Source organism: Pangasianodon hypophthalmus, chromosome 10, assembly GCF_027358585.1.
Source record: "Pangasianodon hypophthalmus isolate fPanHyp1 chromosome 10, fPanHyp1.pri, whole genome shotgun sequence".
Classification (NCBI taxonomy): Eukaryota; Metazoa; Chordata; class Actinopteri; order Siluriformes; family Pangasiidae; genus Pangasianodon; species Pangasianodon hypophthalmus.
In genome coordinates, this window is record NC_069719.1 from 11,104,845 (window position 1) to 11,124,888 (window position 20,044).

A 20,044-nucleotide genomic window follows, 5' to 3' on the forward strand; every position below is an offset into this window, starting at 1 on the left:
AGAAGTTTCAACTTTGGAAATACCACGCTTAATGCAAGTATTTCCCCCAGTGCCTGCGGTCTGACCTCACAGCAAGGAAACGTCATCATCTTCCTCTCTGCACTTCAGTTTACTCTAATGTAAGTCCAGCATCGAGAGACATTTACACTTTATAAATGTCTATATATTTATAGTATAACTTTTGTAAATGTGATGGGAATTTTTAGTTTGATGTGGCCTACAAAAACATTTACTAGTAAGGACATGGCATTGTACTGAGTGTGTGTGTAGATGTTTTACATAGCTGTTTGTGCTTTGACGGCAGTGCTTTAGTTGGGCTGTGGTTTCCTGGGCAGTAGGTATTGGCGTGAAGAGCATATGTGTTTGTTTATCAGTCCGGAGGACTTGTTTACAACAAAAGGGAGATGAGAACCAGGCAGGATGGTTGCACGCTGAACACATGAGCTGGACAGAGCATCTCGGTTAAAGAACAGATAGTCAGTGGTTCTAATTTAACACTACAGCATGAGGTCAACACTCAGAGTTTATGAGCATCTCAGATGAAAAGCTGTTGGTTAAACTGTACAATAGAGGACCGTAGAACATTCATGATTTCATTTCAGAAGTATTTAAGCCTATCGATGCACTGAACATTCTCTCTCAGCTATTCTGCTGTTTATTGAGCACATGTGTGATCCCTGACTCATTTGCCTGTGCAATGTTTAAGGGGGGGAAATACAAATAAACAGGATCTCTCCCCGATTACACTCACAGAGGAACCAGGCGGCGCTCCACTTCTCAGCGAGATTGAAAGCCGTTAACCTTACCCAGAGAGATCTGTGTACACAATTTGCAAAGTCAAATAAATAGTAGCTGGAGCCAAGTAGTGTGTGCATGCATTTGTGTGTGTGTTTTGTGTATGAGAGAGTGTTGTAGAGAGAGGCTGGGAGAGTGAGAGACAGACAGAGTCAACACAAGCGTTTTCTTGCTGTCATTTTCAATCACTGTGCTTTGTCTATGATCTGTTTATTGGCAGGTCTGAATCCTGGAGCACATTTAGGAAAGACTCTGGCTGAGATGGAGCCCTATCTGCATCAGGTCAGTGCCTGTGTACACTCACACACACACACACACACACACACAGTCATGCACAGATATTTACATAACCGTCCCCAAACGATGTTTATAATCCCTTTATTGTACACAGAATGGTATGCACTGGTCACTCTCACGTCCCGTTCTTTAGCAACGTGGTGTACAATAATAGAGCGTAATTGAATTTTATCAGTATTTCTAATCCTAGTTGTTTTGTGACTTTGATGTCTTGAAATAACGTGGTATTACATACACTGTATTTTTAACAGCTTTCAAAGAAGTACGGAGTGCATATCTGTGGTGAAGGCGGCGAGTATGAGACCTTCACCACTGACTGCCCTCTCTTCAAGAAAAGGATAGTCATGTGAGTTACACACACAGCCCTTTAGATTACAAAAAAAATGTGTATTCAGCTTTGTGCTAATGTGCATGTTGTTGCAGTGATGCAATGGAGACGATTATCCACTCAGACGATGCCTTTGCCCCAGTCGCATACCTGCGCTTTACACAGATGCACACAGAAGACAAAACTACGGTGAGTGATGCCTTACACTAGTGGTTCTCAAAGTGGGGTCCAAGAAGCAGATTTTCTTACAGTGGTGGAAATCACAGCTCACCATTATTATATATGATTGGGTTTTTATAGTCTTTAGCATATTTGATTGGACACTTGAATTAAATGGGTTTAATCCAAACCTTGAAATTGAACCTAATGTGTTCTGTTTGCTGCAGAACCAAGAGTCTGTAGGGTGGAGTCAGACCTGATCCAGCTCCTCCTACCAAGGCAGAGTCGAATCGAAATCCAGGAGGTGTGTTTCAGGCTGGATGTTTTTAAGTGTTGTAGAGCTTCTCATGGGTTAGAGTTAGTGTTTGGCTTATAGGAGGAGTTGGATTCAACTTGGATTTTTGGTTCTTCAGCAAGGACTACCTTAATATTTTGGAATAAATATTTTGGCTCCAATAAATACCCCAAATGTTATTGTACACATTTAAATAATGTGCCCAATGTTTGAATAGTTAGATTTGAGCATCTGTATAGAGGCGTCCTTGGAATTTATTTTACAGTTACAGGGGTCCCTGGCTTCAAAATGTTTGAGAACCTCTGCTTAATACTGTGTAATTTAATGTTTTCCAGTCTAAGAGGTTAGATTAATACAGCGATTAATTTGAATGTTGTGCTCAATTTTATCGGATGTTCAGTTGCAGCCTTTCCAGATGAATGGTTTAAACAGTTATCAAATCTCAGTTAACGAAACATATACAGTATGTTTGATAGGGGATGAAAATAACGTTTTCATTTTAGTAAAATCTAAATATTTTTATTTTTGAAGGTGTGTTAAGCATTACAGTATTTGCATATTGTCCTTACTTTTAAACATGCAGCAAACTGTTAAAAATCCAGAACTGGCACTTTTCTCCATGTGTGAGAAGTTGTTCAAAGCCCTCCACGTAGAAAAGAGGGAAGCACTTTGAGGCACTAATGAGAACTAACTCCAGAGGCACACACGTTTTTTTTTTTTTTTTTTTTTTTTTTTTTTCCTTTCATGCCTTCTCTTCCATGTCTCTGAAACTGCCTACTTTGACATATGCAATATTCACTCCAGCCTAAAATTAGACCTGGTGCAACACACACGTCTGCTCAGATGAAGACACCGACATGGGCCTGTGAAAGCTCAGTGGCTACATGAAGCCAGGACAGAAACAGAGAGAACACAGAAAATTTATTCTGGCCACAGTTTGCTGGAAATGAATGCACATTTCTTTATCCATATGCGAATCCACATCTATTTAGCATTCTTACTAGAATGTTTGCCATGTCCCACACACAAGAAACAGGAATATTAAATAGTATATTGAAAATTAAATTGTATGTATGCACTCAAAGAAGGCAAGATACATTCCCTTAAAAGTGACCTGAAATATTGTAATAATTTTCCTTAAAATTTTTCTTAAAATCCCACAACATTTGGATAAAATGTATGATGTGCTGTTCTTTCACAAATAAAGATTCTAAAAACTATTTTGAGGAAAATAATCAAGTGTGGGGTGGTAGCAGCATCACATCACACCACCCCATAACTGATTATTTTGCTATAACAGTGCACCACATTGTGTTTTATTCTTTACATGATGCTCAGGCTGTAACAGATAACACTTTATGGGTTATAAAGCTTTCCAGCAAACAAAAGCACTAAGGATTATCCAAAACTAAATCCAGGCTTGTGCCTGCTTTTGCCATCCTGTCTCATGTCCCGCACTGGGGAGTGTAGTATCCTTATAGGTGGTGTAAACAAGTGAGTTTAGCAGTGTTCCACACTCCATAAAGCCCTCCATACGGAGCTGACCTGATTAGCAGTGATACTCCATGGTGAGATCGATTGTCTCAAAATAACATTATGGAATAACACTGTCTGGGGCTTTAGTGTTTTTTTTTTTTTCTTTTTGGAATTTCAAAATATATGAGTGGTGTTTGTTCAAGTGTGTATGACTGGGATTATAATTGGAGAGAGCGAGTGTGTGTATTAGGTCACAGTGTAACAAAACGCCAACCCTCTGGCTTTTCATAGAGCAAGCAGTTTGTGTGTTTTTGGATGGAGAAGGGAAATGTTGGAGGCTAGTTTCAGATTAAAAAAAAAAAAAAAAAAAAGCTCGCCTGCAAGGGTGGCTCCTGCAGCGTAGAGCTGGGAGATTGCAGGCCGGGTCCAGAGGAGTCGGAAACACTCTGCATCAGCCTGACAGATTCACACTGACACCACGCTCTGGAGGAAAGAACAGCGGCCTAGGAGGAGGAGGAGAAGGGAGGAAGGACGCTGGGGGGTGGGGAGGCAGCGCGTGCCCTCGGTTAATGCTAGTCTAGCTCTTCTCTGTGCAGCTCAGAGAGGCTGGAGTACAATTAATTCGATTATCATATGGCCAACTGCAGGTGACAGCAGGGGATTACAGAGATATGAAATATTTATTGCTCTGCATTTAGTATTCTTTCGTCAGGTATTACATGAAGGGAGGGTCGAATGTTTTCTCCTCTTGTTTGCAGTCTAAAAGAAAAGAATGCTGATGTCTAAAAGTAAGTGGATTTTTTTCTGAAAAAAACTCAAGCACAAGTCAAAGCTTTTGAGTGACACCTGAAGTGCATTTAAGGCATCAAAAGAGCAAGCTGTCACCTATTACTCATGAATAAGCTCATTATTTAAGCATGTTTTTCATATTTGGGTTTCATGTTCATTCACCTTCCGGTTATTTGTGTCTAGGCATGTCAAAAAAAGAGTGACACACACAGCGCACATGCAGGGTTATTGAAAAAGTAATTACATAGGCATCGAGGTTAGCTGTGTTTGCCTGCTTTCTGCCTGATTTATTCCTATTTGGACTCTGTTGCAGGGCTCCACAGAGAGCGTGCTGCCCCTCACTAGCTGTCCTTGCCAGAGTGCCATTGACATGATGACTGAGGAGACGGTCTATGCTGATAAAGCCCAAGACGTACAGGAAGAATTTGCATCAAATGGTGACCTTAGCTGTCATTCTGAGATGTGTGCATGTTGTGTGTGTCATGTGCTTCAGGGTACAGACATGGGTTGGGTTCTAGGTTTATGTGCATCATGTTAGATTAATGTTATTTCTTTGCTTTTACATATAACAAGTGTTTTATGATTATCTTTACTGCACATAAATATGCAGTGATTGTCATATTTTCTTGTTGTTAAACTGGTCTGTGAATAATACAGTCGCTAATTTTAATCAAACTAATCATAGGTTAAATCTGTAAGTGGAATGTTTTGATTGCTTCATTTTGTGGTTGTGGATTTTGCTGCAGGTTCTTGTAGAGGATGATGTCTTGAATTGAGTTTTTTTCAGTTCATCTGTTCAATTCAATGTGTTTTTCAACCTTATCTCTAGCTGCGCGATCAGTATTATATGGACAGTTACCATGGACACAAATTTCAGCATGTTTTCCTCTACTGAGAAAAGGACGAAAAACTTAAAACTCACTTATAATGAAAGTCTCATTAGTAAACACGGAAGTGCCTCAGTTTCTGCCAATTCCACATGGATGCCACAAAACTTCAGAGAAAATGTTAATAATTGGATCTGCAGGAATATTCTTTGATGTCTGTTTCATCCTAAGACTCTTATTACTGAAGTTAACAGTTGTAGTTTTAAAGAAAATGCGTTTTAAAGAAAAAAGTATTATATAGTCAAATATTTTAAATGTTTATTGGAGTTTAAAAACTGCCCTAAGGCTGTAGGTATACGTTTTCCATTTGTTGTTCTTAGTACTGGGACATACGTGAGGATTAAAATGAAAAGTTGTAATCATTGACAAACTGATGTTATAGGAAAATTATCTACAATGTGGTGTTAATAACAACCTTAATAAATAATAACATCCTGTCATCGTACAGAGAAACCGGAAAGTGCGAAGACTCTCACGTGATGGAAAACATACAGACCTTTATAAAGCACTGTCACTGGAGACTCCTTCCATATATGCTAAATAAATGTCTCCTTATTTAACCATATCAATGATTATATGTTTTTTTATTCTTTGTTGTATATTATAAGTATTAGTCTTATATTATATAGAGCGTCCACCATACAAGTTCCTGGGAATGCGTTGTTACTGCAGAAACATTAATTTGTTAGAATGAGCACATTAATATAAATCTGAGAGTTGCGTTACAGCAGGCACTACTGTCAGAGTTGCTGTTACAGAAAAATAATCAACACCTTCTGACCAGTGAGATTAGAGAATTCAACAGTGCGGTGGTGTAAATTGAAATTATCGTTCCTGGTAAACTCTTAGACACTACTGATGCAGTAGATAGAGGTTTGGTTGAAGAAATATGGGTCTGGCACATGAATGTCACTGATAATGAAATATTCAACCTTACACTGTGCATACAGTGTAGAACATTGTCTTAATTTTTGTTTACTTTTATATTGTTTAGATTAAGGAGGAATGTACATATTTCTGTGAGAATTGGTTAACCTCTAACCCTGTGGGTTTTTTTTTTTTTTTTTTTTTTGTTTTTTAAGAGTGCCAGTCAATGAGCTCAGCCAAAAGTTCTGCGGGTTATCAGTGGATCACTGGAATCAGCGGCCATTCCTCTGAGCACACAGATATCCAGAGCCAGACACAGCATGCCTTCACTGTGCTGCAAGGTAACTAACTACAGAGCCCCAGCTCACAGATCTGAAAATCATGACGGATTGCCTAGTGCGAGTTTTCAAAATTCAGCTTACAATCACTCTCTGTTTTAGCATCAACAAGGCCCAAGTAAGCACACTCCTTTCTCAGTAAATCCGGACTGGCACAGTTAGAGTAGCATCAGGAGGAGAGGGGTTGGGATTTGTCTTAGCAGAGGTGAAGTGGAGAATAAATGAAGGCAAAAAGACACAGCGTCGTTGCTGCTTCTGGGCATGATGCTGGAGTTTTTAAGCTTTTTTTTTTTTTTTTTTTTAAAGCTCAACCCAACTAGAAACAATTTCTCAGTGCAGACAGCAAATAGTCCTTTGTTCCAAAGTCACTTTCATACATTTTTCCCCTTGTTGTGTTAGCAAAATGCACTTTTAAGAGGTGCGTCTGGCCATAAGTGGCTGCTTTTTATTCACTCATGCCTTTTAAGCGAGGGTGTGAGCGCAGCGTGTGTCAGGGCCCCTGTCCATCACTGTGCAAGGATCGCGAGTTCGCCAAACGAGGACAGACACTTCAAATTAAACTGGAAGAATGAAACCACCGCTTCAACACACACACATGCTCACACACACGGGCAAAGAGTGCTTGGGTTTTTTTTTTTTGCCTGCAGAACTTTTAAAGTGCAGGCTTTCATATAAAAAAAAAGAAAACATTTTTCCCTAAGAGAGGCATAACATGAAAAGCATATTTAATGTTTATCGTCGTACATTCCAAACAGCCTTCACAGTATTGAGACAATATTAAACAGGTTAATATTTAATGACTGTCTTTGTGTGAGCTCACTCTGTGAAGTACAGAGAGTGGCTGCAAAGGGAAAACAAACTGGATGCTCTATGAAATTATTACAGGGATCTAGGCCTTGCCTCAAGACCCAGTTACAGCCTTCCTCGCCTTACTATTGTGCAACAAAAATCAATATTTTAGATCTCAATATTTTTTTCGTCTCACATCCTATGTTTTATATGAACCAAATCAGATTTTAGACGTGTGGTGATTATTATTTATAACACAAATCTAATATTTTTCTGTAAGGATTTATGATGGCGGCATGGTGGCACAGCCGCCTCACAGCTCCATAGTCCCCGGTTCTATTCTGAGCTCAGGTTACTGTCTGCCTGGAGTTTCACATGTTCTCGTCGTGTTTGTGTGGGATTCCTCCGGCTTCTCCGGTATCTCCCACCTCTCCAAAAACATGCTGGTAGGTAGATTGGCAACTCTAAATTGCCCCAGGTGTGAATTAGTGTGTGGATGCAGATGTGCATGGGGCCCTGTGATGGACTGGCACCCAGTCCAGAGTGTATCCCAGCCATGCGCCCAGTGTCCCCGAGAGTTCCCGAATGTTCCGAATCCAGCGCAACCCTGAGCAGGATAAAGCAATTGCTGAAGGCGAATGAATGAATGATGAAGATGAGTTAATCGGACATGTGTTTGTTGGTAGGTGAATTACAGGAGAAGGGCTGGCAGTTGAAGCACATTGTGCTGGTTCACTTGTATGTGAGAGACATGGAGGACTTTGGGAAAGTGAACGCAGTGTACCGCATTTTCTTCAGCCACTGTCCTCCAGCCAGGTAAAGCTGATTTCACTTGAGTTTACACTTTATTAGTGTCTGCTGGTGTCCACATTTTGCATTCTATAACAAGACTATTTGACTTCTCAATCAATAGAGTGTCTTATCTGTCCATCCACCCAACCTATCTATCTATTAATCCTAGTTCTTCCCCCTTCTGCAGGGTGTGTGTGCAGACTCGGCTGCCTGTGGGTCAGCTCTTGCAGATGGATGTGCTGCTTCATGACTGGTCTGTGGCTCATGAAGAAGGCTGCTTTCAGAGAAACAGAGACACGCTGCACGTGCAGAGTGTATCTCACTGGGCGCCAGCTAACATCGGGCCCTACAGCCAGGCTGTGCAGGTAAGACCCCCGCTATCTGCATGTTCATTAATCTCCTCATGATCTACACAGACTCAGTGAGGAACGAGGAAGATCACTGTCAGACTTTGCTGTAGACACAGTTATATATTGTTATAATGATTCACTCATGATAGGGAGGTAACCACGTGAATAATGAATACATTATTTATATACAGATAATGTGTTCTTAACAAATACAAATACAGATACGAATAGGATGCACACTATTTTTTTTCTTTTGAATTTGTCCTCTGATTGATTGGTATGCTGGTGCTCCAGACCCAAGCTTGAGCGGCAGATTTCCCCTAGCCTTTATCTTCTCTGCGCTATGTTGTCCACATGTCTGCTAGCTGTAGATTGAGTGCAATGGCATGTCTGTTGCAGGAAACTTTGATCTGCTCTGCTGCTTTAAGTCTTAGTTTGCCCTGAATGGTGCCATCGTTCCGAGCGATCTCTGTGCTGTCCACCCCTCTGGTCTCCAAAACATTATTTATTTATTTAAAAAATGTTAACTTGTACATTCATTTAAAAATTTTTCTTCATTCATTGGTATTAAATTAAACATCTGACAAGAAAATCATATCAATATTTCGAGTCAGTCATCAAGTGGCACAACAGAAAAGCGTGAGATTGTGAGTTCGTTTCCTGATGCCAGCCATCTGTGGCCAGGAGTCTAGGCAGCAACACTGGCTACGCTCGCTGGGTGGGAGGGATAGCGTTACTCTCTCCCTGGTCAATCACAGCGATACGAGCCGATCGTGGGTGTCTGTGAGCTCATGTATGTGGAACTACCCCAGTTGGTAGCTGTTGTGTGATGGGGAGTGCTGGCTAGTGGGTGGGAATTGGCAGGTGACCAAAATGGGGGGAAAGGATATGAGCACTGTAATTAATTTGTTGTTATATACTTTGCGAATGGAAAATGACTTGTTTTTCAACCAGCCCTGGAAATATTTAGGCCACGCCCACTTCTGGCTCAAACCCGAATACAGATATGGATATTTGAAGCAGTAACAGATACAGTTGTATATTATATTGTAAAATGTAAGAACTTTGGAAACATACATGTCCCGACTTCTGAACTGTTTGTGTTTGTTTTCCTGTGTGTGTGTGCGCTACATTTGTTGTCTAATATGAGCTTTGCCATATTGTGTGTTAGGCTTTATTTGACCTTGCCCTTGCTACAAAACCAAATAGTTAATGGAACTCCAAAGGCAGATGCAGGAAGTGTAATGTGGTTGCACGCATGGCTGGCACTGCTGTTTACCCATTCAGGGAATGGGATTAAACTTGTCAAGTTACTGTCAACAACACAAGTGTCCATCTCATCACTGCAGCCTTCATCTCTCCTCAACATTCTCCCATGAGTGAGAACATGTGCTCCACTTTCTTCCCCACAACCAGATCCGGTTTCTCACACACACTAATGACACGGTCAGTGTTGGCCCATAATAAAGCCACACAAGAAGGACAGTGATGTTATCAGTGGGTTTGGGCTTTGTTACTGTAAATCTTTACAAAATACATATACACACCTTGAGCGTTGTAATGTAAAACTCTAAAATGTGTCTTATCTTTCTCATCTGTTCGTTTCTGTTGTGATCACAGACAGCTAGCATAATCGAGCAATTCAACAGCTCAATCATGGGTAAATGTGCATTCTGCACCCCGTCGCGGGTAACATCCGATGCTCCGTGTTACATTTGCTAAATTGGAAAACTATATTAACAATGTCCTAATGCAGTAGACAGTTTCCCATATTGATACAATTACCCCCTTGCTGTGCCCATGCAGATGCGATGCCCCCCACGTCGCAGTCTTAATGAGAAAGAGTGTTTTGGTGCTGATGGTGCAAGCACGTTTTTTTACAGACAGCTTTTATGCTGCAGAGTCGCTGAGGGAATTGCACTCGCAGCCCTCCTCCTCTGCCCTGAAATAATTAGTGATTAATTGTTAAATCCCATTTAAAGGAGAGGAGAATAGCTTAGCTTAGCCTGAGTGCTTTTCGGCATTGCAATTATTTCCCTGAAAATGTCATATTTTCTCCATTGTTCTGTCATGTTAAGATATTTCATAGGCCAAAGAAAGACTTTTTCCATGTTTAATTGCATCATTTTAAAAGGATGTTAAGAGTTTCCACTAATTGGCTTTAATATGAATGTCCATGGCACTGTCCTCTGTTGTGGAGATGATTTTTAGTTAGGAGTAGTATTCCTCTGAATGCTAAGCCTCATGCTGTAGATGTAATGGCACACAGCTTTCATAAGAAAGGGAGTTTGATATGTGTTATGCCACAGATATCATTTGTGCTGCACCTTTATTCTGATTGCTAGGAGTACAGTCATGTTTTTCCATGTGACAGATTCTTATCAGCTTTGATTTACGGAATCAGTTAACCTTTATATTGTTATTTTGTATTGCTCTAGGCTCTCAATATGTTTTGCGATCATTTAGGTGACAACTCTGAGACGGGAAAAAAAAAGAATCTGCTGTTTGTTTATGCTTTTTGTTATCAGTTATACTGTTGATTAGGTTCTCGTTTCAGGTGACGTTTTGCATAATAATGATGATGATAATGTTAATGAGAGATTTTGAGTGCATAACACAATTTTATTATCATCATTGTTCTGCTTTGAGATATAACTCAGAGGTCAGTGCTTCCAGCTAGTTTGTTCTTAATGTTCATAATTTGGTTTATTTTAGAGCTGATGTGCATGTTTTATTGATGAGTCAATTGAAAATTCTTGACTAATTTCACTGATCTGTAAGGCGTTAGTAACATGGTTCATTTAATACGTGTATATATGAGATGATACTGCTAAAAATTTCACATATCATCAGGGTATTACATGAATGAATCCATTAGTGATAATATTGTTGGGCAGCTTGATCAACAGTGCACTGGCAGCTTTTTTCTGTGTAAAAAGAAAAAAAAATCAATTTTCCCTCATAACACACGATTAAGCTTGCATGTTGGCAGATGGTTCGAGTTGACCCTTCATTAACCAAAGTCTTAGTTAACAGCATGAGTCCCAAATTGCCCACCGAGGCACACCTTTAAAATCTATTGCTCGTTGTTGGCTAGAACCTCATCATGAACTCAATCTATGAACTCAGATTTCTTCAGCATCCTGTCAATTTAGGAACAAACAAAAGCAGGTTTGTGCTGGAGGTGCAGCTGCTGAAACGTAGCAGAGTGAAAATCATGATGAATGCCATACCAAGGGACTGGACCCTTGAAATTCTATTTACTAATCCAATTTAAAGGCTAGGAGGAGATGTAGCTGCGCTAGTCCCTGTTTGGGGAATACGTGCGCTCTCCTTCTCCATTAGGAGTGACAGCTTATTCTACACAAACCTCATGTGGACCAACAATTGGATTTGCATTGGATTTTTTGAAAGTGTCAAAGTGGACCGCTGCACAGTTGGGACCAGTGGATCTGACGTCCACAATTATTGTCAAAGGGAGGAAGTGGCCTCTGCGGTGATACAATTTGAATAATCTCCTTATGGGGGTTAAGCATATTAAAACAATGAGGTGGGCTGTCTGACCTGCTTGTTAGTAAGTTCAGGGGTCATGTTCAGCAGCCTTGAAAAGTACGACATCTCAAAAATCTGTATATGGTAGAAATGAATAAACTAGATAGGGGTGATGAAACACATTTCCATTTACAGAGATGGGTGAACAAAGCTGGGCTAAGCGCTTGTGTACAATCACACTGCGTAATGGCAATGTGAAAACCCGAGAGACTAGGAGTGCAGAGATCTTATCTAAGGGTTCGGGTAATCTTCAGTGGGAATACTCCAGTTTGTCCCTTCCAAACATACTTGAAGCACATTTGTATCCTCAAAGAAATTTGCCAAACAACAAGACATCTAAAGCCTCACCAGGTCCAGAGGGTTCTAACATAGAAATGTGGTGTGTACAGATTAATTAAGACATTTACCTTCATTTTTAATACAACAAAATTAATCCCATAAAAGCGAGCAATCCCAGAGGAGGTGCTCATCAGCCCCTGACAATCTCCCGTAGACATAATCTATTAAAACAGTGCTTTTATCTCACCTCATCCCTGTCAGATTTTATGGATTTTTTCATAAACACGGCCTATACTTCATAAATGTCTCAATTTTCTAGTCTATTAACATTACTTCAGAAGCAGTTGATAAAAGAGGCAGGCATGCGTGAAATAATGCACCAATAATATGAACTGCTGGAGGCTAGAACAGTAGGATGGCTCTTCAGCGATCAAGACGAAACAATGCAAGGATGCTATCAGCTTGGATAAAAGAACAAACCATCACTGCAAAAGGAGGAGGGGGAAACAGTTGTGGTGTTGTTGGGTTGAAGAAATATGAGCTTTTTTTTTTTTTTTTTTTTTTTTTTTAACAGATTTACTACAGTGTATACAAAAGCTACAGCTACTCTTGTCTCACCTCTATGCATGTATTTCATCAGTGGTTAGTAGTAGCCATTCTCTTTCCACGCTGTTAGTTTAGATTGAGTGGGAGAGGTGTGTGTTTTGACAGTCGAGGACCGCCGTCAGTCAGAAACGTCCCCTCACTCATCACCTGTATGGGGAACATTTTCTAAAAGCATCATGTTCATATTCCTTAGTCACCTTTCACCCCAAAATACAGCTGAGCTCGTCATTCATGCTCACTGACACTTTAAGAGGTTGTAACTGAGTGGAATGCAGCGGGACTGTAGCCTAAGGAATGGAAATACACCCCCATCACCGCCCCTTCCTGCCCCTGGGCCAGGATCCGGACTCCATTAACTTGACCACCGGGATCGAGCACGCTGACTCACCTGAGCCAGGCTGAGGGTCTGATCCACTCACACAGAGATCTCTATATGCTCTACAACAGCACTGAAGCTACTCTTGTCTTCATCCACACATCCCAGCGAGGATGTCTGATTACCCCTCTGTTTCTCCCTGCACTGTGATCAAGTGAGCAGACTTAGTCCTCTGGGTTTAATTCTGCATGGTTTGTGGGTTTGCGTACATTGGGTTTGTTTATTTTTCCATTTCAAAATGAAAATGGGAAAAGAAGGAAGGAAGGAAAATAACATCTTTTATTTTATTTTTGTTGATCTGAAAGTATAAGTGGGCTCGTCTACAAGCTAGTCTCTGGTTAAGATACTCTGGAAGCCTATTCTGTTTTCATAAAATATATAAAAATTGGATAAACATGCAGAAATAAATTTTGGGTGATTAAATAATTCTTAAAGTTTGATCATTTTAGCCCCAAAATGAATCTGACATGATGAAAACAGAACAATATAAGAGCTTTTAGTGTTATTTATTGTTTTATTGTTTTTTTTTTTATGAAAAAAAAAAAGAATGAATGCAACATACACAGATCTGAGTGCACTTATGCAGTTTCTTTTCTTTTCTTTTTTTTAATTGTGAGCAGATTAAAGTTGAGATCAGTGAAGTCAGAACACTGTTTGCATTATTGCGCAAAGTTTTTCCTTGCATTCCAACAGCTTCAGTAAAGTTTCTGCTCAGAGATAAATCTTCGGTCTGTTCAACGCCTCAGGACCAACAACATCCAATCAATCATGGAGGTGCTCTCCTTAGGTGTCAATCATGTTCCCTGTCAATCCAGAAACCTTTTTCTCTTGCTTTCAGGCATTCTAGCCTGGTCATGTGCTTTCTGGGTGTGGCTTTGGAGGGAACACAGAATGGACAAGCTGTATTTGTCTGGATTTTGGGTTTCAATATATGTAGCTATAGCAAACTAATGGAAAATCACTGACTACACCTTTAATGTTTGAAAAATCCATTAATATGCTTAACCAGGTTGTGACTATGTGTTTATGCGTGGAGGCTGGAAGGTTTCGTAGCAGGGCAGTGGAATGTAGTATGAGAGGAGGGGTAATTATTTATGCACTCCTGTGACACCCCTGAAGGTGAAGCTCAATGGCAGCAGTCGTGTGGAATCATAAGCCATGTTACGTCCATTAGCTTCCGACACACGCCATTGATAGGGCTGGTGTTAGCTTGTACCAGGCGTGGACACAGGAAGGACCAGAGCTGTCAGGGAAGATCGCCTGCTCCTGCCGTACACACCTTCATTAATGGAACTACCTTGACAACTGAGCCTAATTGCCTCTGAGCACCTCTTCATGTATTATGGGTGCTTGACTATTTTGGTTCATGTCCCCACACACACACACACACACACACACATATATTGGAGTGTGTCAGGAAAGTGACCATCAGCCACCCCTGGACCTGACGGAGAGGACGTTTTCCTTTCAGGTGCGCTCTCTCAAGCTTATGCCCTCTCCACTCTCCCTCAGCGCTGTACTACTCTAAATACTGTTTTCATCAGTAAAAAGCCTCAGCTCGGAATATACACAGACAGATTGATTTGTGCATTTAAAATTCTGTGGCAGTAATGGAGGCTTTAATGTGGATGAATGTGTTTACACTTCCGCTCAGTTGACAGGTCTCGGAGGACTGTCACACGGCGGTAACACGCATCTAAAGCGAGATGCATGGCAGTGCCACTGCAAAACAGGTTCCACCCATCACAGGCCAGTGACAAATTTTCATATTCAGGGTTTCAGGAGACAAGCGCAATTTTGAAGATGTGTTTTAGCCAGAGAATATTCACATTCAAGTGGAATGGATGGTTGGATGGATGGATGGATGGATGGATTATATCACACATAAAAAGCAACAAGCACTGTCCATTCCAATCACCATTTAAAAGAGTACCATCCTATGACCATCCTATTACTATGGAAACGAGGACTTCTTTTCCTGTACGTCACTGTTTGTGTTCAGTGACGAGAAGCCAAAACTGACAAAACACATAGCGGAGAGACGCAGAAACGCACAGACAGAGAGAGGCTCAAGTTCAGTGTTGGACAAATAGAGTGAAACTTGAAAGGCTACTCCAGTGAATGGTCAAAACACAGGTGGATTGGCCTACATAGTACTTTTGGAATTAGGAAATTTGTCTCGTGCCGTTGCCGTTTGACTCTTTTATCTTGGCAATCTATTTTTAGGCCATTTTCTCTGCTCCCTTAAACGCTGTAATCTCACCATTCCTTTATGTGGCGGCTGACAGTAAGTGCCTTCAGTGAAACATGATCATTGGGTCTTCATGCAACAGTGGCCGAGCATTGCAGTTTTGTCTTAATTTATTAAGGAGATGTTAGTTTTTAATGGCAGTAGCTAAAACTGATGGCTCAATGATATTAACATTTATGTTCCATTTACTTTTGGCCACTCGTGTTGTCATTAATTTCTCATTGAGGGCTTCGTTTGAGTTGTAACTTTGTACCTCGGCCATTCATTTTTCATTATCCATTGTCATTTAAGCCCATTCTACAGATATAAAAGTGTTGTGGATGAGTAATAGACAATGTCTCGTTTTAAGGAGTACAGTGTTAAATTTTACAGAGATTTATTATTCATATAAGTTCCTTGCGACGGGAACATCACAGTTGACATTCTGGCGAATAAACTTAACTATAATGAGCCATGTATATTCAGCCATATGTAATACCTTAATAGGTAATTAATGTGTAATTACCCATAAAAAAGCCAGGAAAAAATAATTTTATTTGTAATACTGGAGAAATAAAAAAATATGGGAAAAAATATTGTATGCATGTATTTATTTATGAGGCTTTTTTTTTTTTTTTCAAATCAGTGTACAAGCCAGACACAAGTTTATGCATGTCCATGAATTTTAAATCAAGCAGTAATCCCATTCAGAATTATTGAACACAAAAAAGTTGCTGATTTACGAAGCATCACAAAAGTCAGCATTAACTGCTAATATGAAACCGATTGCGATTAGATCATCACCCCCAGTGACCAGATTACTTTTATTTTGAATAAATACTAATTCGTGCTGTAATGATTTTATGTAGGCAGAAACCGTTTTGTAAAGGTTTAAGCGATCTGGTATCTGTCGAGAGAGTGTGCTGGACGCTGCTGCCTCTCTTTCATGCAGCCATACTGCCATCTTTTGAAATGATGCTGAACTGCAAGCTGCTTCAAAGGGGATATCACTGTGTTTTGTACTGTTTCCCTGCCTTCCGTTGCGTTAATATTGTGCAGGTTGGACCCATGCTGTGAGCAGTGTGTTCTGGGTAACCTTGAGTGTACTAAAGGATTTCCTCATGGTGCTGGGAATGTCCACTAGTCAGGCTAATATGGGCATTACTCATGTTGTAGATATTTAAATTCCTGTCTTTGTGAGAGTGTAAAAAAAAAAACCTGCACCAGCACATTGGATTCAGTTCTGTCTTTTGGAGTTCCCTTTACACTCTGGAACTAGACATTAGAGAGGAACGACATTCTCAATTATTTCACACTGACTTCAGGATTAGAATATTACACTGACCATTTATTTCTTTTAATAATTTAACTGGAGATGAGCCAGTGAGTTTGTGTCTGAACAGGGGGATAAACGCTGCTGCTTCAGCATCATTCAGCCAGACAACATGCCCCTCAGCTGAAAGTGCAGAACCCTCCCCGCACTCTTGAATTAGGTAGATTAGCGGCAAAGCGCATAATGCCGGATGATGGAATTTGTCATCATTTGCATTGTCCTGGAAAGATCAGGTTTGATAGAGCGGCGCATTGAGGAGCATGTCATGTCCCACGGGCAGGTCATAGAGGAATCTTGGCAGAAATGATTTTTGCGATCTGTGCATCAGTCGTAAAAGCCTCACAACCAATTTGTCAAAAACGCAGAGGTCGAGACAGTTTGATGGCAGTGTTTTGCCTTAACACAAAAAGGAAACATGCCCCTGTTCTCACTCAGACACACTGCCTCAGAGCTTGTCTTGTTATCCACTTTTATTGAAGAATCATTTCCTTTTTTTTAAGGTTTATTAGTTATGGAGTTAAAACAGCCATTTTACATAAATGAATGAATGATATATTTCTAAACTAGAAAAAAAATGTACATTACATAGAATAAAATGTTAATGGTTACATTAAGACGTTCCTCTTGTGTAAGACGTGTCACTTAAGTTTTCTCTTCTTTGTCTGACCTTGCTTATACCCCAAACAGCCCATAGATAGAGGAGAGCAATCAGCATAAAGTTGACAATAACCGACATGACAGTGTTACTTATCCAAGCTGGCATCTCTGGAAGTGGGCATGTCGAGGTCAGACAGCCGGGGAAGCTGGGTATTTACAACTACATGCAGCGAGCAGAGAAAAGAGGCCAGTGTCATCACAAATGCCGCAGCTTTCTCAGACTACCAGCTCGCCTACAATCATACCCCACATCTCCTTCCTAAATTTCACCTAAGTGTATTTTTATCACTGCGCTACATTTGTAGTTTTTTCATCCTTATAAAAAAGCAGGAAATGCTGAATGATGTTCCTTATGGCAGCCACTCTGTGCAATTCACGCTGTTATTTATGTCGTTGTTTAACACTGATATTGTGTGACAGTTGAGCATATACGGGTTATGCTTGCTGGAGAGCACAGGCTATGAAATAACATAACAGAACAACAAGAGAAGACTTTTAAAGGAAGGTTGGGTTGCTTTGTGATGCAGGTTCAAAAAGAAGAGTTTGAGCCTCTGCTGTTTTGTATTTGTTTAAAATTAGGTGTCAGAGGATGCAAACTTCCTAAGGGCATAACTCACCATGAGCCCATCAGTGATCCTCTCCCATCTTTAAACATGATTCAGTTCAAATGCACTAATGCTGAAGGAGTAGCAGATAGACGCAAAGTCTATTCGAGATGAAGACAAAGACCCGAACTGCCGTCCAGTTCAAAATTTGATTGCATAGCTTTAACATCATTGGAAATATAATTATTTATTTCCATATTTCCATAAATACTGTGTACGTTACGTGGGTTTCATTTGTATAAATGGTTTGAACTCTGCTTAACGCAAGCAAATACATGAGAGTCAACTTTGACACGATTATTACACTGTCCACTACGATATGCAGACGATTTCAGCCTTCTGATCTAGTGATGCATTTTAACTTCTTGTACTCACCTTGCCATCTAAAAACTCCTGTAAATCAACACAAGCGGTGTAATATAATGGCGCTGTATCTGTATTCTGATATAAACCCAAAGCGGGCGTGACTAAAGCTAGAAGGTCTTTAGTAATTAAAATTTGAACCCTACCACTCTGCCCCAGGATACACTGGAAAACCCTAGAGGTAGAAATCCCAGCACTGTCAGCATGGTGTGTGAGTTCTGGCTGAGACAGTTCCTCAGCCTGAGCTACATCACTCGAGTTCATAAATGATCTCAATTAAAGATGTGCACTTGACTGTTTTTAATCCCGTTCACTGATTTTTGTTTGTACCTGCCAGTGATATGTTATATTAATACACAATTTAAACCCCTGCAAACATGACCAGGCTGTTACTAAGAATCACAACGCACTGCAGGTTTACGTTAATGAATGTGGTGTTTGTGTGTACAGTGAGCTTCATATCGGACAGTAAAAACCTCCTGCTCTTGCAACTTTTTTGTTGTGTTCTGCAGGATTCCAGTCCCGGTGCACACATCTAGTCTCAGCCAGATGCCCTGTGAACACTTCTGCCAAGCTTTTGTAAAAAAAACAAACAAAAATAAATAGTGCACCTCTTATTTGTATCTGTATTTCTATCCATTTACAACACATTATCTGTTCAATCCGAGTAAAGTATTCATATTTGGTTACATCCCTAATACACACCATGCTCCCCCTGCAGTATCACATGATTTGGAGTGGTCAGTCAGTGTGCACACAGTTTTATGCCCCTGTTGCTTGGGTTTAATTATGCATGAGGTTTCAGTGGCAAAATGAAACCATTAGCATATCTTACAGTGCACTGATGTGTTTTTTCCTCACCGTGCCCTTGGCCTGAGAAAGTAAGTTGACTGATCATCAATAGCAGGTCACTTTTGCCAGTATGGTCCAGGCTGTTGTCTGCCAAAAATAACACGCTCAGCAAAATCTTTAAGGTCACCTCCACTGCCTTTTCACATGCCGCAAACACAAATATGTAAAGTTGTTGTGCCTCTGAGATTTCAGGAGCCAACAATTAAAATGCCCTCAGTGTGTTGGAGTGCTGGGAGATGTCATGCGAGGCCTGGGTGCAGCCTCAGAGAGAACATTTACATATGTGTTACTGCCTGCATCCCAGCAGAGACCTTGGGGCTGCCTGACCTTTTGACATGTCATTGGCATTATGAGAAGTGATGGTGTTCAAGCCAAGGAATAAAGGTCGATAAAGCATGAAGCCAAACCACCCATTTGATTAATGCTAAAGAGGCCAGCGTGCACCAGGATGGGGAATTACTCTCAAGCACGGGGTAAAATATTGCTTTCGCTTCAATGAGTTCCTTGATGCATTTGCAACTATCATTTTGGATAATAGTGTCAGTATTGCAAATACAGAAAACATCAGTTAAGTGCACAGACTTTCAGATGTGGGAGAAAATTATACTTGTAAATGCAGCCTGATAACTTTAGCGCTTAGAGCTTCAACTACTTAAAACCTTCCCATTCTTTCAGCACCATGTGGTCCAAAGCATCAGAAGTTGATCGTTTTGAAAACCACTGGTGGTTATAGAAAGTTAAATGAAATATGCAATTGTTTGACCCCTATGAATATTAATAGCCTCCCCGTGCTCTATTAAAAATGCATGGGCCGTTGTGACTGCTGATCAGGTTTTGGACGCCAATGCAAATTGGACTGTCTTTCTTGTCAACGGGGAAGATGAATAATGTAGTTGTGTTGTATATCCAGCGACACACCATTGGCAGTCAATTAACAAGTTTGATTGGTGTGTGAACTCATTCTTTTGAACTGTTAATTTTATGTAAATAGTATTCCCACTTGTTCTCTCGCTCTTTCTCACTTGCAGG

The 20,044-nt window shown here is 40.4% G+C and overlaps 1 protein-coding gene across 2 annotated transcripts in view; it reads left to right on the forward strand.

Annotated features, from left to right (window-relative positions):
- Positions 1-20,044, forward strand: part of dph6 (diphthamine biosynthesis 6) — a 79,703-nt gene that overhangs the window by 43,018 nt on the left and 16,641 nt on the right. For both annotated transcript variants that reach the window (XM_026934081.3, XM_026934080.3), the window contains exons 6-12: positions 1,016-1,077; positions 1,344-1,438; positions 1,516-1,609; positions 4,453-4,576; positions 6,109-6,234; positions 7,707-7,836; positions 8,000-8,177. In XM_026934081.3, coding sequence (XP_026789882.2) covers positions 1,016-1,077; positions 1,344-1,438; positions 1,516-1,609; positions 4,453-4,576; positions 6,109-6,234; positions 7,707-7,836; positions 8,000-8,177 — 809 coding nt within the window. The remainder of the gene's footprint in view (positions 1-1,015; positions 1,078-1,343; positions 1,439-1,515; positions 1,610-4,452; positions 4,577-6,108; positions 6,235-7,706; positions 7,837-7,999; positions 8,178-20,044) is intronic.